The sequence below is a fragment of the Pongo pygmaeus genome, chromosome 18, assembly GCF_028885625.2.
Source record: "Pongo pygmaeus isolate AG05252 chromosome 18, NHGRI_mPonPyg2-v2.0_pri, whole genome shotgun sequence".
In the NCBI taxonomy this organism is placed as follows: domain Eukaryota; kingdom Metazoa; phylum Chordata; class Mammalia; order Primates; family Hominidae; genus Pongo; species Pongo pygmaeus.
Genome location: NC_072391.2, coordinates 69,742,530 through 69,763,753, shown reverse-complemented (window position 1 = coordinate 69,763,753; position 21,224 = coordinate 69,742,530). Strand labels below are relative to the sequence as shown.

The 21,224-nt window shown below is 44.5% G+C and overlaps 2 protein-coding genes across 5 annotated transcripts in view; one reads left to right on the top strand and one right to left on the bottom strand.

Annotated features, from left to right (window-relative positions):
* The window catches only part of IST1 (IST1 factor associated with ESCRT-III), a 34,913-nt gene extending 25,368 nt beyond the window's left edge, over positions 1–9,545 (top strand). For 3 of the 4 annotated variants that reach the window (XM_063653963.1, XM_063653962.1, XM_054453244.2), the window contains 6 exons: positions 1,126–1,209; positions 1,727–1,837; positions 2,861–3,061; positions 3,670–3,762; positions 5,158–5,206; positions 8,186–9,545. In XM_063653963.1, the coding sequence (XP_063510033.1) occupies positions 1,126–1,209; positions 1,727–1,837; positions 2,861–3,061; positions 3,670–3,762; positions 5,158–5,206; positions 8,186–8,385 (738 nt within the window). In that variant the 3' untranslated portion in view covers positions 8,386–9,545. The remainder of the gene's footprint in view (positions 1–1,125; positions 1,210–1,726; positions 1,838–2,860; positions 3,062–3,669; positions 3,763–5,157; positions 5,207–8,185) is intronic. The other variant, XM_063653964.1, reaches the window with a different exon arrangement.
* PKD1L3 (polycystin 1 like 3, transient receptor potential channel interacting) overlaps positions 9,312–21,224 on the bottom strand; it is a 79,327-nt gene continuing 67,414 nt past the window's right edge. The window contains 6 exon segments of the mRNA XM_063654293.1: positions 9,312–10,233; positions 10,612–10,743; positions 13,970–14,071; positions 14,465–14,675; positions 15,983–16,143; positions 17,950–18,077. Coding sequence (XP_063510363.1) covers positions 10,093–10,233; positions 10,612–10,743; positions 13,970–14,071; positions 14,465–14,675; positions 15,983–16,143; positions 17,950–18,077 — 875 coding nt within the window. The 3' untranslated portion in view covers positions 9,312–10,092.

Below are 21,224 nucleotides of genomic sequence, written 5' to 3'. Positions count from 1 at the left end.
CTGAACTCAAGTGATCAGCCTGCCTCAGCCTCACAAAGTGTTGGGATTACAGGCATGAGCCACGATGCCTGGCCTTAGTCATCCTTTAAATCTCAGCAAAGCATCACTTCCTTCAGGAAGCCTTACTTGACTCTTCTGATCAGATTTGATTCTGCTGTTAGAAGCTGGTGATAGCATGGTGCACCTTCCCTTGGTATCACTTATTGTAGCTTCAGTTGTACCTTTATCTGTGTGATTATTTTGTTAGAAATGCTTGTTCCCCAGTGCCACAAAGAAATAGCACTCCAATATAAATTTATTTCAGCAAGGCAATTTTTTACCTTCTGCAGAAAGAGTGCTCCTCGCAGATGGAACAATGGCGAAAGCACACTGAACAAAGGGGGTAAAAATATTTATATCCTACACATCTGGACCCTACTGCTGTGTCCTGATTCCATTGGCTGGAACTGGACCTCACAGACTGGGCTACACCCGTTTGGCTAAAGGTTTTAAAACTTTTTAAAATAGATGTATGCAAGGGAGAACAAAGGAAAAGAGGAAGTTGCTTATGAGAAGACTTAGAAAAGCCACTAACATTCCCAAATAAGGAAGGGGCATAGGCTGCGAGCTGGGACATGCCTGTGAGCACGTCTAGCACAGATATCTTGGTTAAAGTACAAGGACATAGAATGTATTTCTTGTATTTAACAGCTACATAGGATACAGCTTAACAAAGAGTTATTAGCACAAAGCAAGGAGGCTTGAAGGAAGTTAGTCTTTTAAAAGAAACTTATTTCTAACACTTATGATTTATTCTTTAACAAGGGAAATTTTGAAGAGGAAACTTTACAATTTGATTAATGTAAGACTCTATAAGAGTAGGAACAGTATCTGTTTTGTTCATTTTATTTGTATCGTATAATACTCATGATAGTGTTTGGCACTTGAGTGCTGCTCATTGGATGGATGGATGGATGGATGGATGAACAAATAGTGGATTAATGTGTACCCCTTAATGTTTTGCAGACTCCAGTCCAGTGTTTTGGAAATCTTGTAATAGACGCGTGTTTGCTGTTGCCAGCAAGAAGCTTAAAGCAGTCTGTTGAAGTGGTCTCTATTTTTATTTGCTGTCCTTTTTCTTTTTAGGTTGCTGATCAGCTGTGTGCCAAGTATAGCAAGGAATATGGCAAGCTATGTAGGACCAACCAGATTGGAACTGTGAATGACAGGGTAATGAACATACTTGGTAAACATGAAGGCAGTGTGTGGGAGCAGTTCATTGTACTGCCTGTGGCAATTCTAGTGGGTACCACTGTATGGCTCAGTATGGGGTTTCATCTTTCATAGTGGGGCGAGGAGGACAGCTGTGTGGCTGGCAGTGTGGTCCAATCCTTACACCTGTCCAGTTCCTCTGGTTACTGTCATTCCTGACTCCACTTCCCCACTTTGTATGCCTCGTGTCATTTGTGAAGGTTGGAAGTGAGGTGGGGAGAAGGGTGGATGAATTGAACTGTGGAAGGCAGCAGTATCGTCTTTTGCCAGCATCTGGGTCATGTGTAATGAGAATGTGAGAGACTTGGGTCCTCTGATGTGTCTTGTGACTCTTGAAAAAAATCATTTAACTGCTCTGAACCTTTTTTTCCCTCAATATTACCTGTAAAATGAGAGGAGCTAACTTCACATAGTGAGGTGAGGATTAGGCTGGTTGGTATAGATCCATCTTAGCCCTGGGTCTTTTTACTTACAGCTAATGCACAAGCTGAGTGTGGAAGCCCCACCCAAAATCCTGGTGGAGAGATACCTGATTGAAATTGCGAAGAATTACAATGTACCCTATGAACCTGACTCTGTGGTCATGGTAAGTTTATCCCAGAATACAAAGAAAAATGAGATGTAGGTATGACCTTCTTTGGAAAAAACAACAAAAAAAACATATTCTTTGCACTAACTTAAATTTGTGTGAGTTTAAGCCTTTGTCCAGTTAGTACCTTTTTGACAATAAATGTGCCTGCATATCTCACAAGGTACTTAAGGAATTAGATGAATGACAACACTTTGAGAAGGTCGAAACCTTGATACAAATGTAAAATGGCAGTATTATTGCTACTTTTTGGTGAACTTCAGTAATTGAGAAACCTCCTGTTGATAGCAAGAAATGCCCCAAGACCCAAACAGTTCCTGAAACATTTATTGGGTACCCACCATGTGTCTGATAGTGCACAGAAAGCTGAGGATACAGGGATAAAAAATCATCCACCAGTTGGCCAGGTGCGGTGGCTCATGCCTGTAATCCCAGCACTTTGGGAGGCCAAGGCGGGCGGATCACGAGGTCTGGAGATCGAGACAATCCTGGCTAACACAGTGAAACCCCATCTCTACTAAAAATACAAAAAATTAGCCGGGTGTGGTGGTGGGCACCTGTAATCCCAGCTACTCGGGAGGCTGAGGCAGGAGAATGGTGTGAACCCAGGAGGTGGAAGAGCTTGCAGTGAGCCAAGATTGCGCCACTGCACTCCAGCCTGGGCGACAGTGAGACTCCGTCTCAAAAAAAAAAAATCATCCACCAGTTAAGGTCAGTGGGGTGTGGTGGATGCTTTGGTGTGTACTGCTCAGACATCCCTATTACCCACAGTTGGAAACACCATCAGGTCCATTCCAGCTACAGAAGTCATTGGGGAATTGGCTGAGGCCTTTGTTGTGACAGTGTTGCAGCCCAACTTCTCCTTCCACCTAACTCTACCTTTTTTCCCCCCCCACAGGTGTTGATCTCAGAAGCACTCCAGTAAACTTGCTTTATGCTAATCTCCATCTCAGACTCCGCTTTCTGGGGAACCTGGCCTTGGACATGGGTTAATGACCTGGGTTTCTCTTTTTTTCTCAGGCAGAAGCTCCTCCTGGGGTAGAGACAGATCTTATTGATGTTGGATTCACAGATGATGTGAAGAAAGGAGGCCCTGGAAGAGGAGGGGGTGGTGGCTTCACAGCACCAGTTGGTGGACCTGAGGGAACGGTGCCAATGCCCATGCCCATGCCTATGCCATCTGCAAATACGCCTTTCTCATATCCACTGCCAAAGGGACCAGTAAGTATACATAAATGTGGATGTAAGCTTTAGAAAATGTTATAGATGACAAGTTGGCTCTGTGAACACACTCAGGAATCATAGGTTGTCAGGAGCCGTTAGCAGTAAGAACATTTGGTATTAGCTGGCAGTCATCTTGTGGGGAAAAAAATCATTGGATTCAGAGAAGGTCTTTTAGTTCAGCTGTAGGAAAATCTGTAGAGTTGGTGCTAGAAAAACACTTTTCATATAGGTTTACTGAATATCTTTGGGATCTGTTACAGTCATACTAGTAGCTTTTTCCACAAATGAATAAACCACCAATTATTACCAGGCAGAAAAACCTTTGTAGATAAGATGGTCATTGCTAGTAAGAAAGTCTCATTAGAGTTTTCCCTTGTAAACACTGAAGCACTTGATTAAATTAAAGAATAGCCTTTGGCTATAGATCTTTAAAAATCTGGAATCCTGACCACATGTGGTCCTTTTGGGCATTTTTAAGGATCTTGAATATTTATATGTATTTAGTATGAGAATATAAATGTATTTCTTTCTCCCTTTCCATACCCAAACCTTCGAGATTGCAAACTGGAGGCAGTGTCTCTGATGTTGCCTTTCTCCTCTTACAGTCAGATTTCAATGGACTGCCAATGGGGACTTATCAGGCCTTTCCCATTATTCATCCACCTCAGATACCAGCAACTCCCCCATCGTATGAATCTGTAAGTGCCTGAGCCTCTTTTATAAGCAACAGGAGAGTGAATGCCATGAAGAGCGAGCAAAATAATGACCACAGGGAAGGCAGAGTTTTGATCAACTCCTAGTACCGTCATCATTTTTGCTTTGGGATTCTTGTGTTGCTTTATAACACTACCCTGGAAATGGGGAGTGGGTGGTGATGGCAGTATCATTGGTGGCAATGCTTTGTCTGCAATTAAGCCAGGAATCAGGAAGGAACTGCAGATTTCTTAGAAAGTTGTAGTGCTCTATGAGGGCACTTAACCAGTTGTTTTGACTGACTAGGCAGATAATCACACTGAGCTGATACAGTTGTGGTGCTAAAGTATCATAATTATTAAAATATTAGTCCTATATGTTCTCAACACATGTAAAGGAAGAGTGACCAGATGGATCTTAATCAGAAATGTCCAGTTACATGTCGGCCGATAGCATCGATTTCACATTTTAGTATTCTAGTTAAAACTTGCTAATGAATAGCTAATATGATAATACCTCGAACTGTAGGTGGTTCAGGTTGTTTTTGACCAGCCTTGTTTCTTCAGTTACCGTAGGCCTTTTGAGACCTGTCTCCATCTAGTATTTTACTGAGAAACAAATTGGTGTGGCATTTGCTATGTAAATTACTCATCTAGGAAGATCTTCCTGTTCCTGAGCTTGTTTTCTGTTCTTTCCTTTGGTTCCCATATGTAGCTGATGTGTTCTACCTTGGGCCTGAGTTTTTCTTATGCTTTGGTTTTGCATGCGTCACATAACCCACAGCTGTTGGTAGGAACGAGGTCGAAAATCTTCATCAGTATTTGAGGACTTGGTTCCTACAGATATATTCAAGAATGCTTTCCCTTTGCCCAAAGGTGAAAGTATCATTAAAATTGTCTTAGTATGGTAAGGATTTTTTTTCTCTGCTTGGCAGTTAAGAGTTCAACATGGGTCTGGGCGTGGTGGCTCACGCCTGTAATCCCAGCACTTTGGGAGGCTTAGGCAGGCGTTCGAGACCAGCCTGGGCAACATGGCGAAACCCTGTCTCTACCCAAAATACAAAAATTGGCCAGGCATAGTGCTTCATGCCTGTGGTCCCAGCTATGCAGGAGGCTGAGGCGGGGCAATGGCTGGAGCCCAGGAAGTGGAGGCTGTGGTGAGCCGTGATTGTATCACTGCATTCCAGCCTGGGTGACAGAAGGAGACCCTGTCTCAATTAAAATCAAAGGAGTTCAACATAGTATCTACCTGATTGGAAAAAATGCAGGGGCAGTTTCTTTGGAACAGGCTCTGTTGCATTTGGTGAGCACCTTAGCTTTTGGAAACACAGGGGGCTAACACCAGTACTTTCTCCAGTGACGCTATTGCTGTCTCCTCTGGTAACAATCTTTGTGTTTCAGGTAGATGACATTAATGCTGATAAGAATATCTCTTCTGCACAGATTGTTGGTGAGTAGTATCAATCAGAAACCTTCAGAGCTCAGTGCTGAACCCTCTGCTGTTTTCTCATTATTGTTCCTCCCTTAGAGACTGTTTCCATGTCCATGGAATTTTATCTACATGCCCTGTTCTCTTCCCAAATGCTAAAATAGAACTCAGGATATCCTGCTTCCAAAGATAAAAGATTTTCCCTAGCCCAAAAGAAGCTTCCAGGTTCCCTCTTTGTCAGTGGTGTCACTATTCTTTTTCATCCTTCTGGTTTTTTCAGTCATGCTTGACTTCTTTATATTGTTGCTGCTTCAACTTCCATTGTGCCTCAAAATACCAAATTTTAAGTTGGGGCCTTAAAGAGATGTTGAGGAGAAAGTAAGTACAAATCCTAAGTGATAGCTCAGTGATTTTTTTTTTTTTTGAGATGGAGTCTTGCTCTGTTGTCCAGGCTGGAGTGCAGTGGTGTGATCTTGGCTCACTGCAAGCTCCGCCTCCCGGGTTCACGCCATTCTCCTGCCTCAGCCTCCTGAGTAGCTGGGACTACAGGCACCTGCCACCATGCCTGGCTAATTTTTTTGTTTTTTTAGTAGAGACGGGGTTTCACTGTGTTAGCCAGGATGGTCTCGATCCCCTGACCTTGTGACCTGCCCGCCTTGACCTCCCAAAGTGCTTGGATTACAGGCGTGAGCCACCGTGCCCAGCCGATTTTTTTTTTTGAGACAGAGTCTTGCTCTGTTGCCCAGGCTGGAGTGCGGTGGCACAGTCTTGGCTCACTGCAACCTCCGCCTCCCGGGTTCAAGCTATTCTCCTGCCTCAGCCTCCTGAGTAGCTGGGATTATAGGCACACACCACCACACCCAGCTAATTTGTGTATTTTTAGTAGAGACAGGGTTTCACCATGTTGGTCAGACTGATCTTGAACTCCTGACCTCGTGATCCGCCCGCCTCAGCCTCCCAAAGTGCTGAGATTACAGGCATGAGCCACCGTGCCCGGCCAGCTCAGTGAATTTTACAAAGCAAACATGTTCATGTAGCTATCCACTCAATTAAAAAAGTACTGGCCAGGTGTGGTGATTCACCTTTGTAATCCAAGCACTTTGAGAAGCTGAGGCAGGAGGATCACTTGAGGCCAGGAGTTTGAGACCAGCCTGGGCAAGATCCTTGTTTCCACAAAAAATTAAAAAAAACCCATCTGGGCTTGGTGGTGTGGACCTGTGGTCACAGCTACTCAAGAGGCGTTCTTAGCCCAGGAGTTCAAGGTTACAGTGAGCTATCATTGTACTCCAGCCTGGGGGACAAAAGTGAGACCCTGTCTTAAAAAACAAAAATTAAGATACTACCTACCAGCAAAAACCAGAGGGAAGAATACTTTTAAAATTAGAGGCCGGGTGCGGTGGCTTATGCCTGTAATCCCAGCACCTTGGGAGGCCGAGGTGTGTGGATCACCTGAGGTCAGGTGTTCAAGACCAGGCTGGTCAACATGGTGAAACCCTGTCTCTACTAAAAATACACAAATTAGCTGGGCGTGGTGGCAGGCGCCTGTAATCCCAGCTACTCGGGAAGCTGAGGCAGAAGAATCTCTTGAACCCGGGAGGTGGAAGTTGCAGTGAACCGAGATTATGCCACTGCGCTCCAGCTTGGGCGACAGAGTGAGACTCTGTCTAAAAAGAATATAAATAATATTAGACAGTTGTCTTATGGAGATAAAATTTACATTTAAAAAAAAACTCAAGTTTTTTTTTTCAGGCAGAGTCTTGCTCTGTCACCCAGGCTGAAATGCAGTGGCGTGATCTCGGCTCATTGCAAGCTCCGCCTCCCAGGTTCACGCCATTCTCCTGCCTCAACCTCCCAAGTAGCTGGGACTACAGGCGTCTCCTACCATGCCTAATTTTTTTTTGTATTTTTAGTAGAGACGGGGTTTCACCGTGTTAGCCAGGATTGTTTTGATTTCCTGACCTTGTGATCCGCCCACCTCGGCCTCCCAAAGTGCTGGGATTACAGGTGTGAGCCACCACGCCCGGCAAACCCATACATTTTAAGTGTATACACACACAATTCCACTCTCTGATCAAGGTATACAACGTTACTCTTACCTCAAAGTTCCCTTATTGCCAGTCAACTCTGCCTTTTCCTCCAGAGTCGGAGCACTATTTTGATTTTTTTGTAATTTAGTTTTCCTGAATCTAGAAACACAGTAGGTGTGTGTGTGTGGGGGGCGTGATCTTAATATAAAATACTAGATGGAAGACTAGAAATACAGATGAGACTATTATAACAAATAACTTGGACATTATATTCCTTTAAAAAAACTTTGCCCCCAATCCCTAAAGAATGTTGGTTCTTAAGGAAGCAATGTTTGTTCTATCAGAATCCTATTATCACTCCTTGGACTTAGTTGGTAAAGGAGCAGATCTTATGGAAAGGGAACAGTCGATTGCTCTGTGGATGTGGCCCCACGTATCCCACTTTGATTTCCCTTAAATTTTTTCTTACCACAGGAAAGTAAAACACATAGGATTCAACCCTAATTAGAAAATATAGATGTTAACTGTCATTCAAGTGTTTATTAGCCTCCAGAATTAACATATTTTTAGCCAGGTGCGGTGGCTCACACCTGTAATCCAGCACTTTGGGAGGCTGAGGTGTGTGGATCACTTGAGATCAGGAGTTCAAGACCAGCCTGGCCAACCTGGTGAAACCCTGTCTCTACTAAAAATACAAAAATTAGCCAGGTGTGGTGGTGTGCGCCTGTAATCCCAGCTACTCAGGAGTCTGAGGCAGGAGAATTGCTTGAACCCAGGAGGCAGAGGTGCAGTGAGCCAAGATCATGCCACTGCACTCCAGCCTGAGTGACAGAGCGAGACTCAGTCTCAAAAAAAAAAAAAAGTTCGTGAACTAAGGTTTTCTCCTGTATTTTGATCATTTTATTTTTACTGCCAAAGGGGATCTGAATCATTTCTCTGATGTTTGTAACGTTGTGCTCCTTGCCCTAATTAGGTCCTGGACCCAAGCCAGAAGCCTCTGCAAAGCTTCCTTCCAGACCTGCGGATAACTATGACAACTTTGTCCTACCAGAGTTGCCATCTGTGCCAGACACACTACCAACTGCATCTGCTGGTGCCAGCACCTCAGCATCTGAAGACATTGACTTTGATGATCTTTCCCGGAGATTTGAAGAGCTGAAAAAGAAAACATAGGTCTCTTAAACCAGGCAACTTTCATGTTCTGGGAGTTGAGACTGAGCAATTTCTCCTTGTAACAAAGAATCTCCATGAAATTCTGTTTCATCTGTTAACCGTCACTCAGCACAACACTCCTCCTCTGGGCTCTCTTCCTGCTCCTCCAGATTCTGCTGCTTTCTAGTTCTCTGTTGATCCTAACAACTGGAGACTGAGGCCGGAGCATCTGGCTCCTGGCAGCTGTGCTTGTCCGTTTCCTGTCAGTGATCCCAGGTTTCCTCCTGGCCTGTCCCATGGTCCCTCCACAGGAGTGTGGGAGGATGGGGAAGCACTGTGGGGAGACCACCAAAGATGGCTGGACAGTGGGAGAAAGCACGTCGTGAAGCATCCCAGCCTCGTGTTGAGGTTCCAGACTTAGAAACAAACACCTCTGTACAGGGGGATTGTGGTGAGTGAGAATCAAGGCCACGGTGTGTGTTTTCTCACTCGAGAGAAAATGACTCAGGACACCATTGTAACAGTTCCTGGAAGCTGGGCCTTCTCATTGGCATATACAGTACTCCTCGCTGCAGGGCACTGTCCCACCAGGATCCAGTTGCAAAGTTTGTCTCGACAGTTGAAGGCCTCGCTTAGTTGTACTGGATTCTCAGGGAGCCCTCTGTGGCCTTTTGCTTTGAGTGCTGTTTCCCTTGTACCAGGGGGCGGCACCGTGGAAATTCTGTTTTCCCTGTAGCATATTGTGTTGGATTGCATTACTGGCAGAGAAAGGACAAGTTGCCATTCAAGTCTAGGGTGGGCTTCCAGCTGCCTTAATAGAAGTACTCAAGTCTTTTGGGTAGTGAGCTGGAAAGCCTACAGGAAAAGAGGGGTACCTGTTTTCATTTGAAAACTTTGATTCATGGAACCTTTAAAACTAATCTCAGATAAATTTTTCGTGCCCATGCGGCTGTTCACTGCTTTCCTGGATGGATGGGACTCTTATATCGTAACTTCTGTTACTCCTTTGCCCCATAGCTGAGGTCATCCTTCCCCACAGGGGTGGCTTTGGGATTGGATGATACAGCTTTTGCTTCTGTGTAGTATACCTGTACATACTTGTTTCAGGCAGCCTTTCTTTAATGTTTTCAGTTGGTTTGTATTCTGTAGCTGAGTAGCTGCTAATAAAGTTAAAGATCCTGTGTCCTGCTTTCTCTACTGTTTGGTCAGATGATGAAGTATAAATCTGGATTTTAGTGGAGAATATTTTAACCAAGTGATCCATGTAAACCAGCCCTTACCTTCAGGATTCCTGGAGCAGTGCAGAGCTCATTTTGATCTCTGTATTTAGATAGCCCAGATAACATCTGTGAATTTGCTTGGTCGTCCTCAGTGGCAGGGGTCTGCATCTGCCATGTCTCATCCTTGGATGTTTATTTTTAGTAAGTTGCAGTGAGCTCACTTCTGACTCCTTCATTTCCCGCAGCCATCCTGGGCCATGGGTGGTGAGTGTTCTGTTACTTGCTGCTTTGGCAGCAGAGGTAGTTTGTCTCGTAGTATTCTTGCATTGTTAATCCTGTCTTGACAGTGCCAAGATCCATAAGAACTTAGGAATCAAAATCCCCTTGGTCCCAACTTACAGAATTAAAAACAAAGTATATTATAATTTTAAAGCTATGCCATGCAAAGATAAGTAGTAATATGCCAAGAAATGCTAAGAAATACTAAGCCAAGTAGGAGATAACAGGATTAAGGTAGTTCATCTAAAGCTTCAGTGTCACTGCTCATTGCTGTTGCAGCTGCTTGCTCAGATGAGGTTTTTTGGGGCCGACTGATTCCTAAGAAATTTGAGAGCTTCTGTAGCAGCATATCTATCAGTGCAGCTTCTTTCTGAGTATTGAAGACAAAAAGAGAAAAGTGAGAAAATTGAAATTACTGCTAATACTGGAGTAAAAAAAGTACCAAAGATTTTTTAAAAATTAGTAAATGTAAAGATAACTATTTCTTTAATAATTTGCAGTCAGGCATTGGAGTGTTTCCACTAACTAATGGTTGAGAGCCAACTATTAATAGGACAGTGGCTATAGAATATTATGTAGTCTTATAAATTGGGTTTCCTAGGAAGATAGCTGGCAGAGCTTTTGAAACTAATAAAGGGAATATGATACTGTGCATTATAAATTATGTCAGCCCGTAATCTTAGGGGCAGTTACAGTGGAGCTTTCCCAGTGATATAACAGCATGCTAGTTTATCTTTTAGTTACCTACCTTAAGCGACTTTCTTTCTTTTCCAAAGGCCGTGAGAATGGCCGAAACGAAAAGATTAATTACCACAAGTACCATCAAGATGACACTGGTGAGGATCAGAAAGGTGCCCAGGACTGGGTCTAAAGCGAAAACCTGGGAAAACAATAAGAACACTTGGAGTGACTGACAATTTAGTTTATACTTTACAAACATAAGCTATATGCTAACATTTGGGATCTTATCAGAAGAAAAGCTTATCTGAAGGAAACAGAGAGACAAAAGATATTAAGAAGGAAAATACTTTTAAATGGACAGAAGAGCAGGAATGACTGATTTTAAGGAGGTTAAGATAATTGTGACTGCAGGGCTTTCACAAGAAAACAGGTGAGTTGCAGTGGAATTGGAAATGATTCAAATGTCACATGAGTTTTGGCAAAAAATACATCTAATCATGGAAGCTAAAAGGGGGGTAAGCAAACATTGAAAGAATAAATGCATACCAGAAATGAGAATGCAAACTGTCTCTGCCATATCAAGAAACTACAACCCTAAACACAGGAGCATTCCCATAAAAGTTAACGTGTTGACCACAGAAAACTGGCTTTTTAGTATTTTTTTTTCCATTGTCATTTTTAAAGGTATAAGCATTGAGTTCTGCCATTCTTTACTTTTCTGCATAAATAAAAAGTTCTGGGCTTATTGGAATGGTTCCCATAACAAAAATTGTTTAAAATTTAGATGTTCTTTTTCAACAAATGGTATTTATTTTCCCTTGGTATTGGCCCATTCATTGTTGCCACTAGGGCACTGTTTAAAAATATCCCAACCGAGGGGATGATTACAATCAATGCCACCCTGATGGAAATCTCCTATATGGCAAAATATTTTCAAGCACCAAACTGTTACCTACTTAAAAATGCTTATTATAACAATTTCAGGTCAACCAGATAATGTGGGCAATCTCTGAGTTTGTGATACAAGAGTTATTTCCAATAAGTTTATTTTTATGTACAATTTTACTATTTATTTTTTGTTTACTCTGTTTTTTAATGTTTTTTACTTTTTTATGTTTATGTTTACTGTATTTTTATGTACAATTACATCCAAAGCAGAAAAGTTCCTTTTTTATCCCCAAAAGGAGGTGTCGGCAAAAGTTTGTTATTCTGATTGCTTCCTTCACAGCTTTAGGATACAAAGTGCTCCAGTGGCAAAGGCTCATCCCCTAGTTATTGGAGCTAGGACCACAACAGAACACAGCCTAGTCAGCCAAAATAGCAGTTACAGTTGTCCCTCAGTATTTGAGAGAGATTGGCTCCAGGGCCCCCACAGGTACCAAAATCTGAGGATGCTTAAGTCCCTTATTTTTATTTTTTTAGTTGCAAGCTTCCCTAAAGGTTAAAGTGTCTTCTCCCCCACTTTTTTTTTTTTTTTTTTTTTTGTGGGGGATGATCTTGCTCTCACCCAGGCTGGAGTGCAGTGGCATGATCTTGGCTCACTGCAACCTCCACCTCCCAGGTTCAAGCGATTCTCCTGAGTCAGCCTCCTGAGTGGCTGGGATTACAGGTTCCCACCACCATGCCTGGCTAATTTTTGTATTTTAGTAGAGACAGGATTTCACCATGTTGGCCAGACTGGTCTTGAACTCCTGACCTCAAGTGATCAGCCCCACCTTGGCCTCCCAGAGTGCTAGGATTACAGGCGTGAGCCACTGTGCCCGGCTCAGAAAGTCCCTTTTTAAAAATGGCAGAGTATTTGCATAAAGCCTATATACATCTTTCTTACGCTTGAAATAATCTTTAGATTACCTCTAGTACTTTATAGTGTAACTGCTACGTAAAATAGTTGTTATACCGGTTTGTGGTTTTTTTGTGGGAGACAGTCTCGCTCAGAGGACAGTGGCATGATCATAGCTCATTGCATCCTCACTCCTGAGCTCAAGCAATCTTTCACTTTGGCCTCCTAAGTAACTGGAACTACAGATACATGCTACCATGCCTGACTCTTCTACTGTATTTTAAGATGTGTGTTATTTTTTATTGTTACCTTTCAAATATTTTCATTCTGGGATTGGTTGAATCTGTGGAAGCGGACCCTGCAGATACAACATTAGAAACTGAACCTACCTATTTTAATTAGTAACTTTGGAATTCTAGATCATCAGAATGATCAACCGTGATCAAAATCTTGCCAGTTTCACTGCTTAAATGGCAGGTTTTTCCTTGCTTGATCATATCTACCCTTTACATACTAGGGTTTGGAGTCCAGTGCCTCATTTGGGTTTCCTACTTTATATGTTGAGGAGGAAGGCAGGGATTTCTGTTGGTAGTTCCTGGGAGGAAATAATAGGCTCTCTGAAGTGAGTATTTATTAACTGAACAGAAATAACGCAGTTTCTCTTAGAACTGTACCTTCCTAATTCTTTGTCACTTCCATTATGTCACCTTTTTTTTTTTTTTGAGACACAGTCTCACTCTCTTGCCCAGGCTGGAGTGCAGTGGCACAATCTCAGCTCACTGCAACCTCCGCCTCCCAGGTTAAGGCGATTCTCCTGCATCAGCTTCCTGAGCAGCTGGGATTACAGGTGTGCACCACCACGCCTGGCTAATTTTTGTATTTTTATTAGACACGGGGTTTCACCATGTTGGCCAGGCTGGTCTCGAACTCCTGACCTCAAAAGTGATCTGCTGGCCTCGGCTTCCCAAAGTGTTGGGATTACAGGCGTGAGCCACCGCACCTGGCTTTTCTTTTTTTTTTTTTTTTTTTTTTTTTTTTTAAATAGACATAGGGTCTGGAGTGCAGTGGCATGATCATGGCTCACTGCAGCCTCCAACTCCTGGGGTCACAAGATTCTCTCCTCAGCCTCCTGAGTGGCTAGGACTACAGATGCATGCCACCACCTGGCTAATTTTTATTTTTTATTTTTAGTAGAGACAAAGTCTCACTATGTTGCCCAGGCTGGTCTCAAATTCTTGGCCTCAAGCAGTCCTCCCCTTCTTGGCCTTTCATGGGTTGAACCAACTTACCCTACCCTGTTAATGCACTTTCAAGGGGCCATTGAGAAGCAGAGAATCTTGTTAATCTGGCCAAGCACAAGAGCACAAGCTTCGGCCCAGTGTCCTTTGCCAATAAGATGAAGGACACAAGAAGTGAGGAAGGAGGGACTGAGTGCGTAGGAAAGGGCAGATTTCTGAAAGCAACAGCCATGTAAATGCTGTATGCACAGGCAGTACCATAAAGCAGAAGAGCAAAGGACTGAAATTTTCCCCCTTTTCCAGTGTGCAGTGTACAGTAGGGGGCTGTTTTCATAAGGACCCCCCCTAATTTTCCTTGTTCAATATATTAAATAGAATTCTGTGAGGAAACAAATTATTATTTTTACCTCCTCTTGGTGAGAAATTCCCATTAGGAGACCAACAACAGTCACTGCTGAGCTGAAAAATGTCCGGTAGTCAGAGATGCTGCATCCAAACAGCAGGTTAAACTGAACAGAAGGAGAAAGGCCAGTTAGTGCAAGCCGAGCGCACATCTTTTGTCCTGAGGTGCTTGGCGATGTGGCCAACATAGAAGCAATGGAACGGAAAGAAATTCCTTGTGGCCAAATTATGCCCAAAGAATACATAAAGTTCCTTTGTAATAACATAGTGTTTTCATAGAAATTTATTTGACATTTATATTACCTTGTGAGCTAGGTTTTATCCCCATTTTAGAGACAAATGTGTGGGTTTAAATCATACCAGTTAAGTATGGAACTAGAACTAAACCCGGCTTTCCTACTCTACCACCTCGGGTTTCTGTGTTGTGACCATTTCTATGGGAAGCAATGCGATTCCAAGACCACAGCACACGGAGGAGAGACAGCAACGTGGGGGCTTACGGCAATGGCATAGCCTGTCAGCAGGATTAGGATGATCAGCAGAAAGCCCACCACCTCGTCCCAGGCTCGGCTCAATGTGCTGCTGATGACCCGCAGCCTGGGGCTATGATGCAGCAGGTTCCATAACTGAACAGTTGCCAGGAGAACCAGGAAGCCCACAAGGTGAGTCGCAGCAGAGTTCACTTTTACTGCCTCATAGAAGTTGATGAACCTGCACCAAGGAAAGCTGACAGTTACTGAGCAAGAAGTACGCGCCTATGCTGCAGTTTCCCCAGTGCCCCTGCTGCTGATCGTGGCAGCCCTGATTCCTGTGAGGTCAAATGCTTGTTGATGTGAGAACTGCTTTCTAGTGTGGCCTCCTGTGAGTTGTGGATATGGGAGTAACAGAAGGCCACATATTATTCAAGTGGTCTACCTGCTGCAGATTGCACTGGAACCTGTGCCGAAGAAGCCTTAAAATGTGACCTCTAGCTGATTTCTTTATTCCAAATTCATCCTGGGAAGCAAAACCAGCCTCCTGCACTGCTCTGAGCCAAATCTCTCCTCTCAAAAGGAGATTAACTCAGCCCAGAGAGAGAGGAGTCATGCTGCTGGTCTGTTTTCTGTGGCACACTAATCCTGTGTTCTCCGGCAGTACAGAGAATAATAGGTGCAATAATTATTGCAATAATTATTGCACCTATAATAATTATAATAATAGGTGCAATAATAGGTGCAATAAAGCTTAGAACAAAATGATGGATGGTAGACTAGAGGTGAGGAGTGTTGCTTAGCAATTAGGTTTTGTTTTGTGAGAGATACATTCATAATTTTAGGTTGCAGCAACCAGGTTACTTGGAAGGAGCCCCACAGACACTAGCAAGTAGTGCTCTGCACAGATCGCTGTCCCTGCATAAACTGCTCTCCATAAGGCCTAATTGAAACAATGCCTCAGGAAAAGTTACACAGATCACTGCCCAGGCTGTTGGCCACTGATGCAAAGGTTAGCAAAGCACCACTTGGCAACACTTGGCATGGGAAACAGATAGATGTTCCTCTCCATGGGAAAAACCAAAGAAGGTGCCCAAAGAGGCACCAAACATCTCTTAGTATGGATGAGTGAATGGATGAACATCCCTATCCAGAAAGCAGCTCCCTTTGCATTTAAAGGATGGACTATGTGTTGTAGTTTTATTTAAAGGATTATTTGTCATGCGTTAGGCTTTATGCCTTCGCCAGAGGGCAAAATAATGACCAATTCCAGGCCCTTCTGAAATTTAAATGCATTATCCTTAAGCACATACCTAAGCACTAAGGAAGGCAGAAGAGCTCTTCAATGTGACTAGCAGTTAAATGGCTTCTAGTTCACTGTCTTCTCTGCTGTGGACATGAGTCCCAAGTTCTCTTTTAACTCTAATGTTATGCAAATACAGATCTGGTAGGGCAGTGAAGGAAGGGGAGTTTGAAAGAATACTTGTGTATAACCAGGAAACTAGACATGAGGTAGGAATATGCTGTGTCCCTCAGGCTTCCTCTCACCTGTCCTGGTCATCGCGGTATCGTGCCATGTTTTTCTTATGTAGAGAAATACTCTTCATGTCAAGCCCCAGGAGGATGAAGCTAATGAGGATTATACTTGTGTCCAGAATGTTTCTTTTCCCAGTGAAGAACCTCCACTTCTGCTGTTTCAGCCGACAACCCTAAACATAGCACAGTCACTGTTGCTTGTCTGAGAGATTAGCTAGGTCTCTCCCTGCTCAAGTGTGATGAATGCAGCTGATGTCTATGGGCAAAGCACACTGCCAGGCATTATCAGATCTCACTTGGACAAATGGGTTATGGTCTTAGTTCAGCTCTGTAGTCTTCAGAAATGCTGCTTACACAAAAGTTATCTTCAAATACAACTTCCATTGGATACATTTATTCTTTTTCTTGGAGATCATAAACTGTCACTTAAAAATAAATAATACAAAAGTTTCTTTCTTTGAGACAGGGTCATGCTCCGTTGCCCAGGCTGGAGTGCAGTGGTGCGATCATAGCTCACTGCAGCCTCAACCGCCCAGGCTCAGGCTCAAGCAGTCCTCCTACCTCAGCCTCCCAAGTAGCAGGGACCATGAGCACATGCCACCATGCCCAGCTAAGTTTTGTATTTTTTGTAGAGACAGGGTTTTGACGTTTTGCCCAGGCTAGTCTCGAACTCCTGGCTTCAAGTGATCTGCCCACCTCAGCCTCCCAAGGTGCTGGGATTACAGGCGTCAGCCACCATGCCCAGCAAAAGTTTCTAAATTAGTTATCAAGCCTGAGAATGAAAAAAAAAAAATACTGTGTTTGGCTTAAGATATAAATATATTTTCTTCTGAGTGTAATCATCTGTATTTTTTTTTCTTTTTCTTTTTTTTTTTTTTTTTGAGAGAGTTTCACTCTTGTCACCCAGGCTGGAGTGCAGTGGTGCCATCTCAGCTCACTGCAACCTCTGCCTCCCGGGTTCAAGCAATTCTCCTGCCCCAGTCTCCCGAGTAGCTGGGACTATAGGAGCCCGCCACCATACCCAGCTGATTTTTGTATTTTTAGTAGAGACAGGGTTTCGCCATGTTGGCCAGGCTGGTCTTGAACTCCTGACCTCAGGTGATGCACCCACCTCAGCCTCCCAAAGGGTTGGGATTACAGGCATGAGCCACTGTGCCTGGCCAATCACTTTTTTTTTTTTTTTTGGAGATGGAGTTTCGCTCTTGTTGCCCAGGCTGAAGTGCAATGGTGCGATCTCAGCTCACTGCAACCTCCGCCTCCCAGGTTCAAGCGATTCTCCTGCCTCAGCTTCCCGAGTAGCCGGGACTACAGGCATATGCTACCACGCCTGGCTAAATTTGTATTTTTAGTAGAGACGGCATTTCTCCATGTTGGCCAGGCTCGTCTTGAACTCCCGACCTCAGGTAATCCACCTACCTCGGCCTCCTAAAGTGCTGGAACTACAGGCATGAGCCAATCATTTGTATTTTTGAGTGCTTGCTCTTTGTTCATCATACTTGCTTGGTATTACTTCATATAGGGCTAATAAAACTACAAAAGTACTATTTCTATAGACTTAATTATTTAGCTCCTGAAAAATTGAAAGAGCCAATCTATTTGGTGGAAAACCAGTCAGCCTTTAACTGAATTCAGGTTTCTGAAACGGACCAAAATTATAGCCATAATTCTAGTAACATCATTGTAGAGCTTCACAAATAAAATGTGGCAACCTTTATTTCTCACATCTAACACCATCATCATCATCATCATTTTTGAGACAGGGTCTTGCTCTGTCGCCCAGGATCTTGCTCTGAAGTGCAGTGGCATGATCTTAGCTCACTGCAACCTCTGCCTCCCAGGCTCAAGCAATTCTCCCATCTCAGCCTCCCAAGTAGCTGGGACCACAGGTGCATGCCAACACACCTGGGTAATTTTTGTAGTCTGGTAAAGATGAGGTTTTGCCATGTTGCCCAGGCTGACATCTAACATTATTGACTCACCTGTATGAAGGCATAGTAACAGACCAGTAGATAATAGATGACTTGTGAGATGATAGACCAGACAAAGCCCTTCTTTGACATCTGAAGGGAAGTGAAGCTTTCCAGTCTCACAGAGGTGAAGAAAGCACCTGAGAATAACAAAGAACACCTGGAGTCAAGAGGCTAAAACTTTTGCCCTCCTCTCGTTAAACTTTGAATAACCCCAACTCTTCCTGTATCATCAAATGTTTGAGTCTCAGTGCTCCACTTAGTATTTCCTTTAGAGCTGTCATGAACATTAAAGGAGATCATGTATGCAAAGCTATTGGAGAAATACTGGTTTTACAAAAGTCAGTAGTGGGAAAGGATATGCTGTTGACCCTACCTTGAAGGGAGGTGTCAGTGACTTAACAGTTATTATAGATGTTACCCTATCCATGTCAGAATGGCTGCAGAGAGAAGTCTAAAGCACTGATACACCATGAGTACTAATGGTATCCCATGGATACTCAGTCATTTACATAAGGATGGACTAAAGGTCTTCAGCCTCCACCTGGAAGGACATTGAAAATGTTGATGTTTACAAAATCATGAAAGGTCTTGTGAATACAAACCTTTCAAAAAGCTTCAAAATATTAGTGATGGCAGCAGCACCCTGTCTGGAGTGGCTGCTGCCGTGACATCGGCTGCAGTGGGGGAGGCATAGCCAGGGCTTTGGGCTCTGTTGAGCTGTGGGAGCCAGTAACAGGTGGGAGCCCTGCCCCCTTCTGAGTTGGAGGGTTGGGAGCCCCACCCTCCTGGGCGCAGCTGCAGCTGCCCAGCCACAGCTGCAGACCCGGGCATCCCTGCACTCTCGGGGGCTCAGGAAATCCCCCTGCCCCTGCAGGTACAGAAGTGCCTGCTCCCGCTGCATGGCCTCTCCCCACTCCCAGCACCTGCTCTGATTTTGGAGCAAAGTTTTGGCCAAGCCTGGGCTCCATCATGACCCAGCTGGGTGTGTGTGCGCTTGGGGCAGTGCTGACAAACAGCCCCTACTGCCTCGGCCCTCTCCAAACTTTGGACACGGACAAGCATGGGAGGCAGGGAGGGTGAGGGGGCGCTGAGGGTGGCTTGGCATGGGTCCACAGGTGCCCCTTGGCATAAACAGCCTGGGCACCATGGGTGACATGGATGGTGGCAGGAGGCAGACAGGCTCCTGGGCAGAAAAGCCCCACCTTTAAGCCAGGGATGGTCTGAAGCCTGGGAGCTGGGCTGCCAGTTCTGGAACCTGCCAGTTTCACTAACTCAAGTGAGAACTTATGGCACTTTTTCTGGGCCCACCCATGGCTGCCCATGGACCAATCAGCACACACTTACTCCCCCCTCTGAAGCCCATAAAAACACCAGACTCAGCCAGACTTGGGCAGATGGCAGGATGACCTGCCTGCAGATAGGAGCTACCCACTCCAGGTCTCTCTGCTGAGGGCTACACAAACAATGGGACAACCTGCCTGCAGATAGGAGCTACCAACTCCAGGTCTCCTGAAAACTGTCTTGTCACTCAATGAAGCTCCTCTCCACCTCTCTCACCCTCCAGTTGTTGGTGTACCTCATTCTTCCTGGATGCAGGACAAGAACTCGGGACCCGCCGAGTGGTGGGACTAAAAGAGCTGTAACACCAACAGGGCTGAAACACACCCCCTTGCTTGCCACACTGCAAGCAATGAGAAGGACAGAATAGCTGTGGCCCTTTGGGGGAGCCCAGACCTACAGGCTCCCTGAGCCAGGGCTGTGACACCCTCTTTGGGGCTCTGTGCTTCCTGGCATCTCCAAGATTCTAGGCACCATGGCATTCCTCTCAGACGCAGTTACCCACAGCGGAAACCACATGCAGTACATCTGGTTCAGCTTCAGCCTTTCAGGGAGCTGGAACCTGTGCCAGCACATAGAGCTGCCCACCTCACTGCAGCAGCCAGCACGCCTGGCTGTGTGCAGTGGCTGGACCCCGTGCTTGCTCATCCATACATCCCTCACTGCTCCATACCTGGCTCTCTCTTGGCAGGTGTGGGATGAAGGCCAGTAGCAGGAGCTGAGTGCAGGCTACCAGGCCAAGTGGGCAGAACGAGCCCAGCGGGTGCAAGTAATACTCAGGCAGAAGGTGCTGCCGGCCACAGAGGTTTCTGGCTGGCAAAGCAACACACTAAGGATGCTGTGACATTAGAACTAAGATGTACGTACCCCTTGTAGGTAAAAAAGGCATTTAAGAACAAAAGGAATTTCTATTGCACCTAGCTAACTCTCAAGACTGGAACTTTTCCCATGTTTATTTTAATCCCTGTCTATATTTTGTTAGTAACTAAAAACCCCGTGAAGACCCTCAGGAAGCCTTTATGCTTCATTAGAAACAAGCATAAGAGAAGTGGTCTACTCTGCAGGTCTGAGAGGAGAAGAATTCCTGATTAGGAGAAAGATGTGATGGAAAATGGAAGGATACTTGTGAGCCAATTCTGGGAGAAAGAAGAAAGAGAAGAAGTTGGATTAGGACAGACGTCCCGTGAAAGGTGGGGGAACTGAATGGACCAGTTTAATTCCAATCCCTTACAAAATGCCACTATAATGAAAGTGAAAGGATAAAGTAAAAACTTCAATAGATGAAGAAAAGGAGGGCAGATGAGAGCAACAAACTGCTGGAAGCTGAAAAGTAGAGGAATCACATTGACTTAGCAAGTTCAAGAAAGCTGAAATCTAAGGCAGCTGTACAGGAAACCCGGAAGCAAGCTAATTCTAACCAAGAAACCTTGGAAAGCCTCAGAAATTGCAGGCATCAGGTACTTCTGAAGGTAGAAGTTCAGGTGGAACTGAAAATAGCATCAGTTGAAAGTCAATATATGTATAAACAACTAGATTCCAAATTTCCTCCCTCACCATTCACAGCCAGGTATTTGCTACCCATCTTGCCTTTTACCACCCCACGACTAAAGGTTTCCTAGTGATGCTGAATGAGAGAATCTGGACTTGGGGGCACCAGCTACATCTGAGAGCGATGGTTTACTGGAAAAGGGGATTAAGGGAAAGTTTACATGCTGCATGGTGAGACACTTCCCAGATCCCTTCCCTCAACTTGCTCTGATAAGTATAATAGGCTCATATCCTCAAGGTAGGAGTTTGGAGGGTCTCTAAAAACTGACTGCCCAAAAAGAGAGACTTAGATACCAGTTGTAAGCTCTATGCATGGGCACAGAGCTTTTTGTTTGTTTGTTTGTTTTTGGGACGGAGTCTTACTCTGTCCCCCAGGCTGGAGTGCAGTAGCATGATCT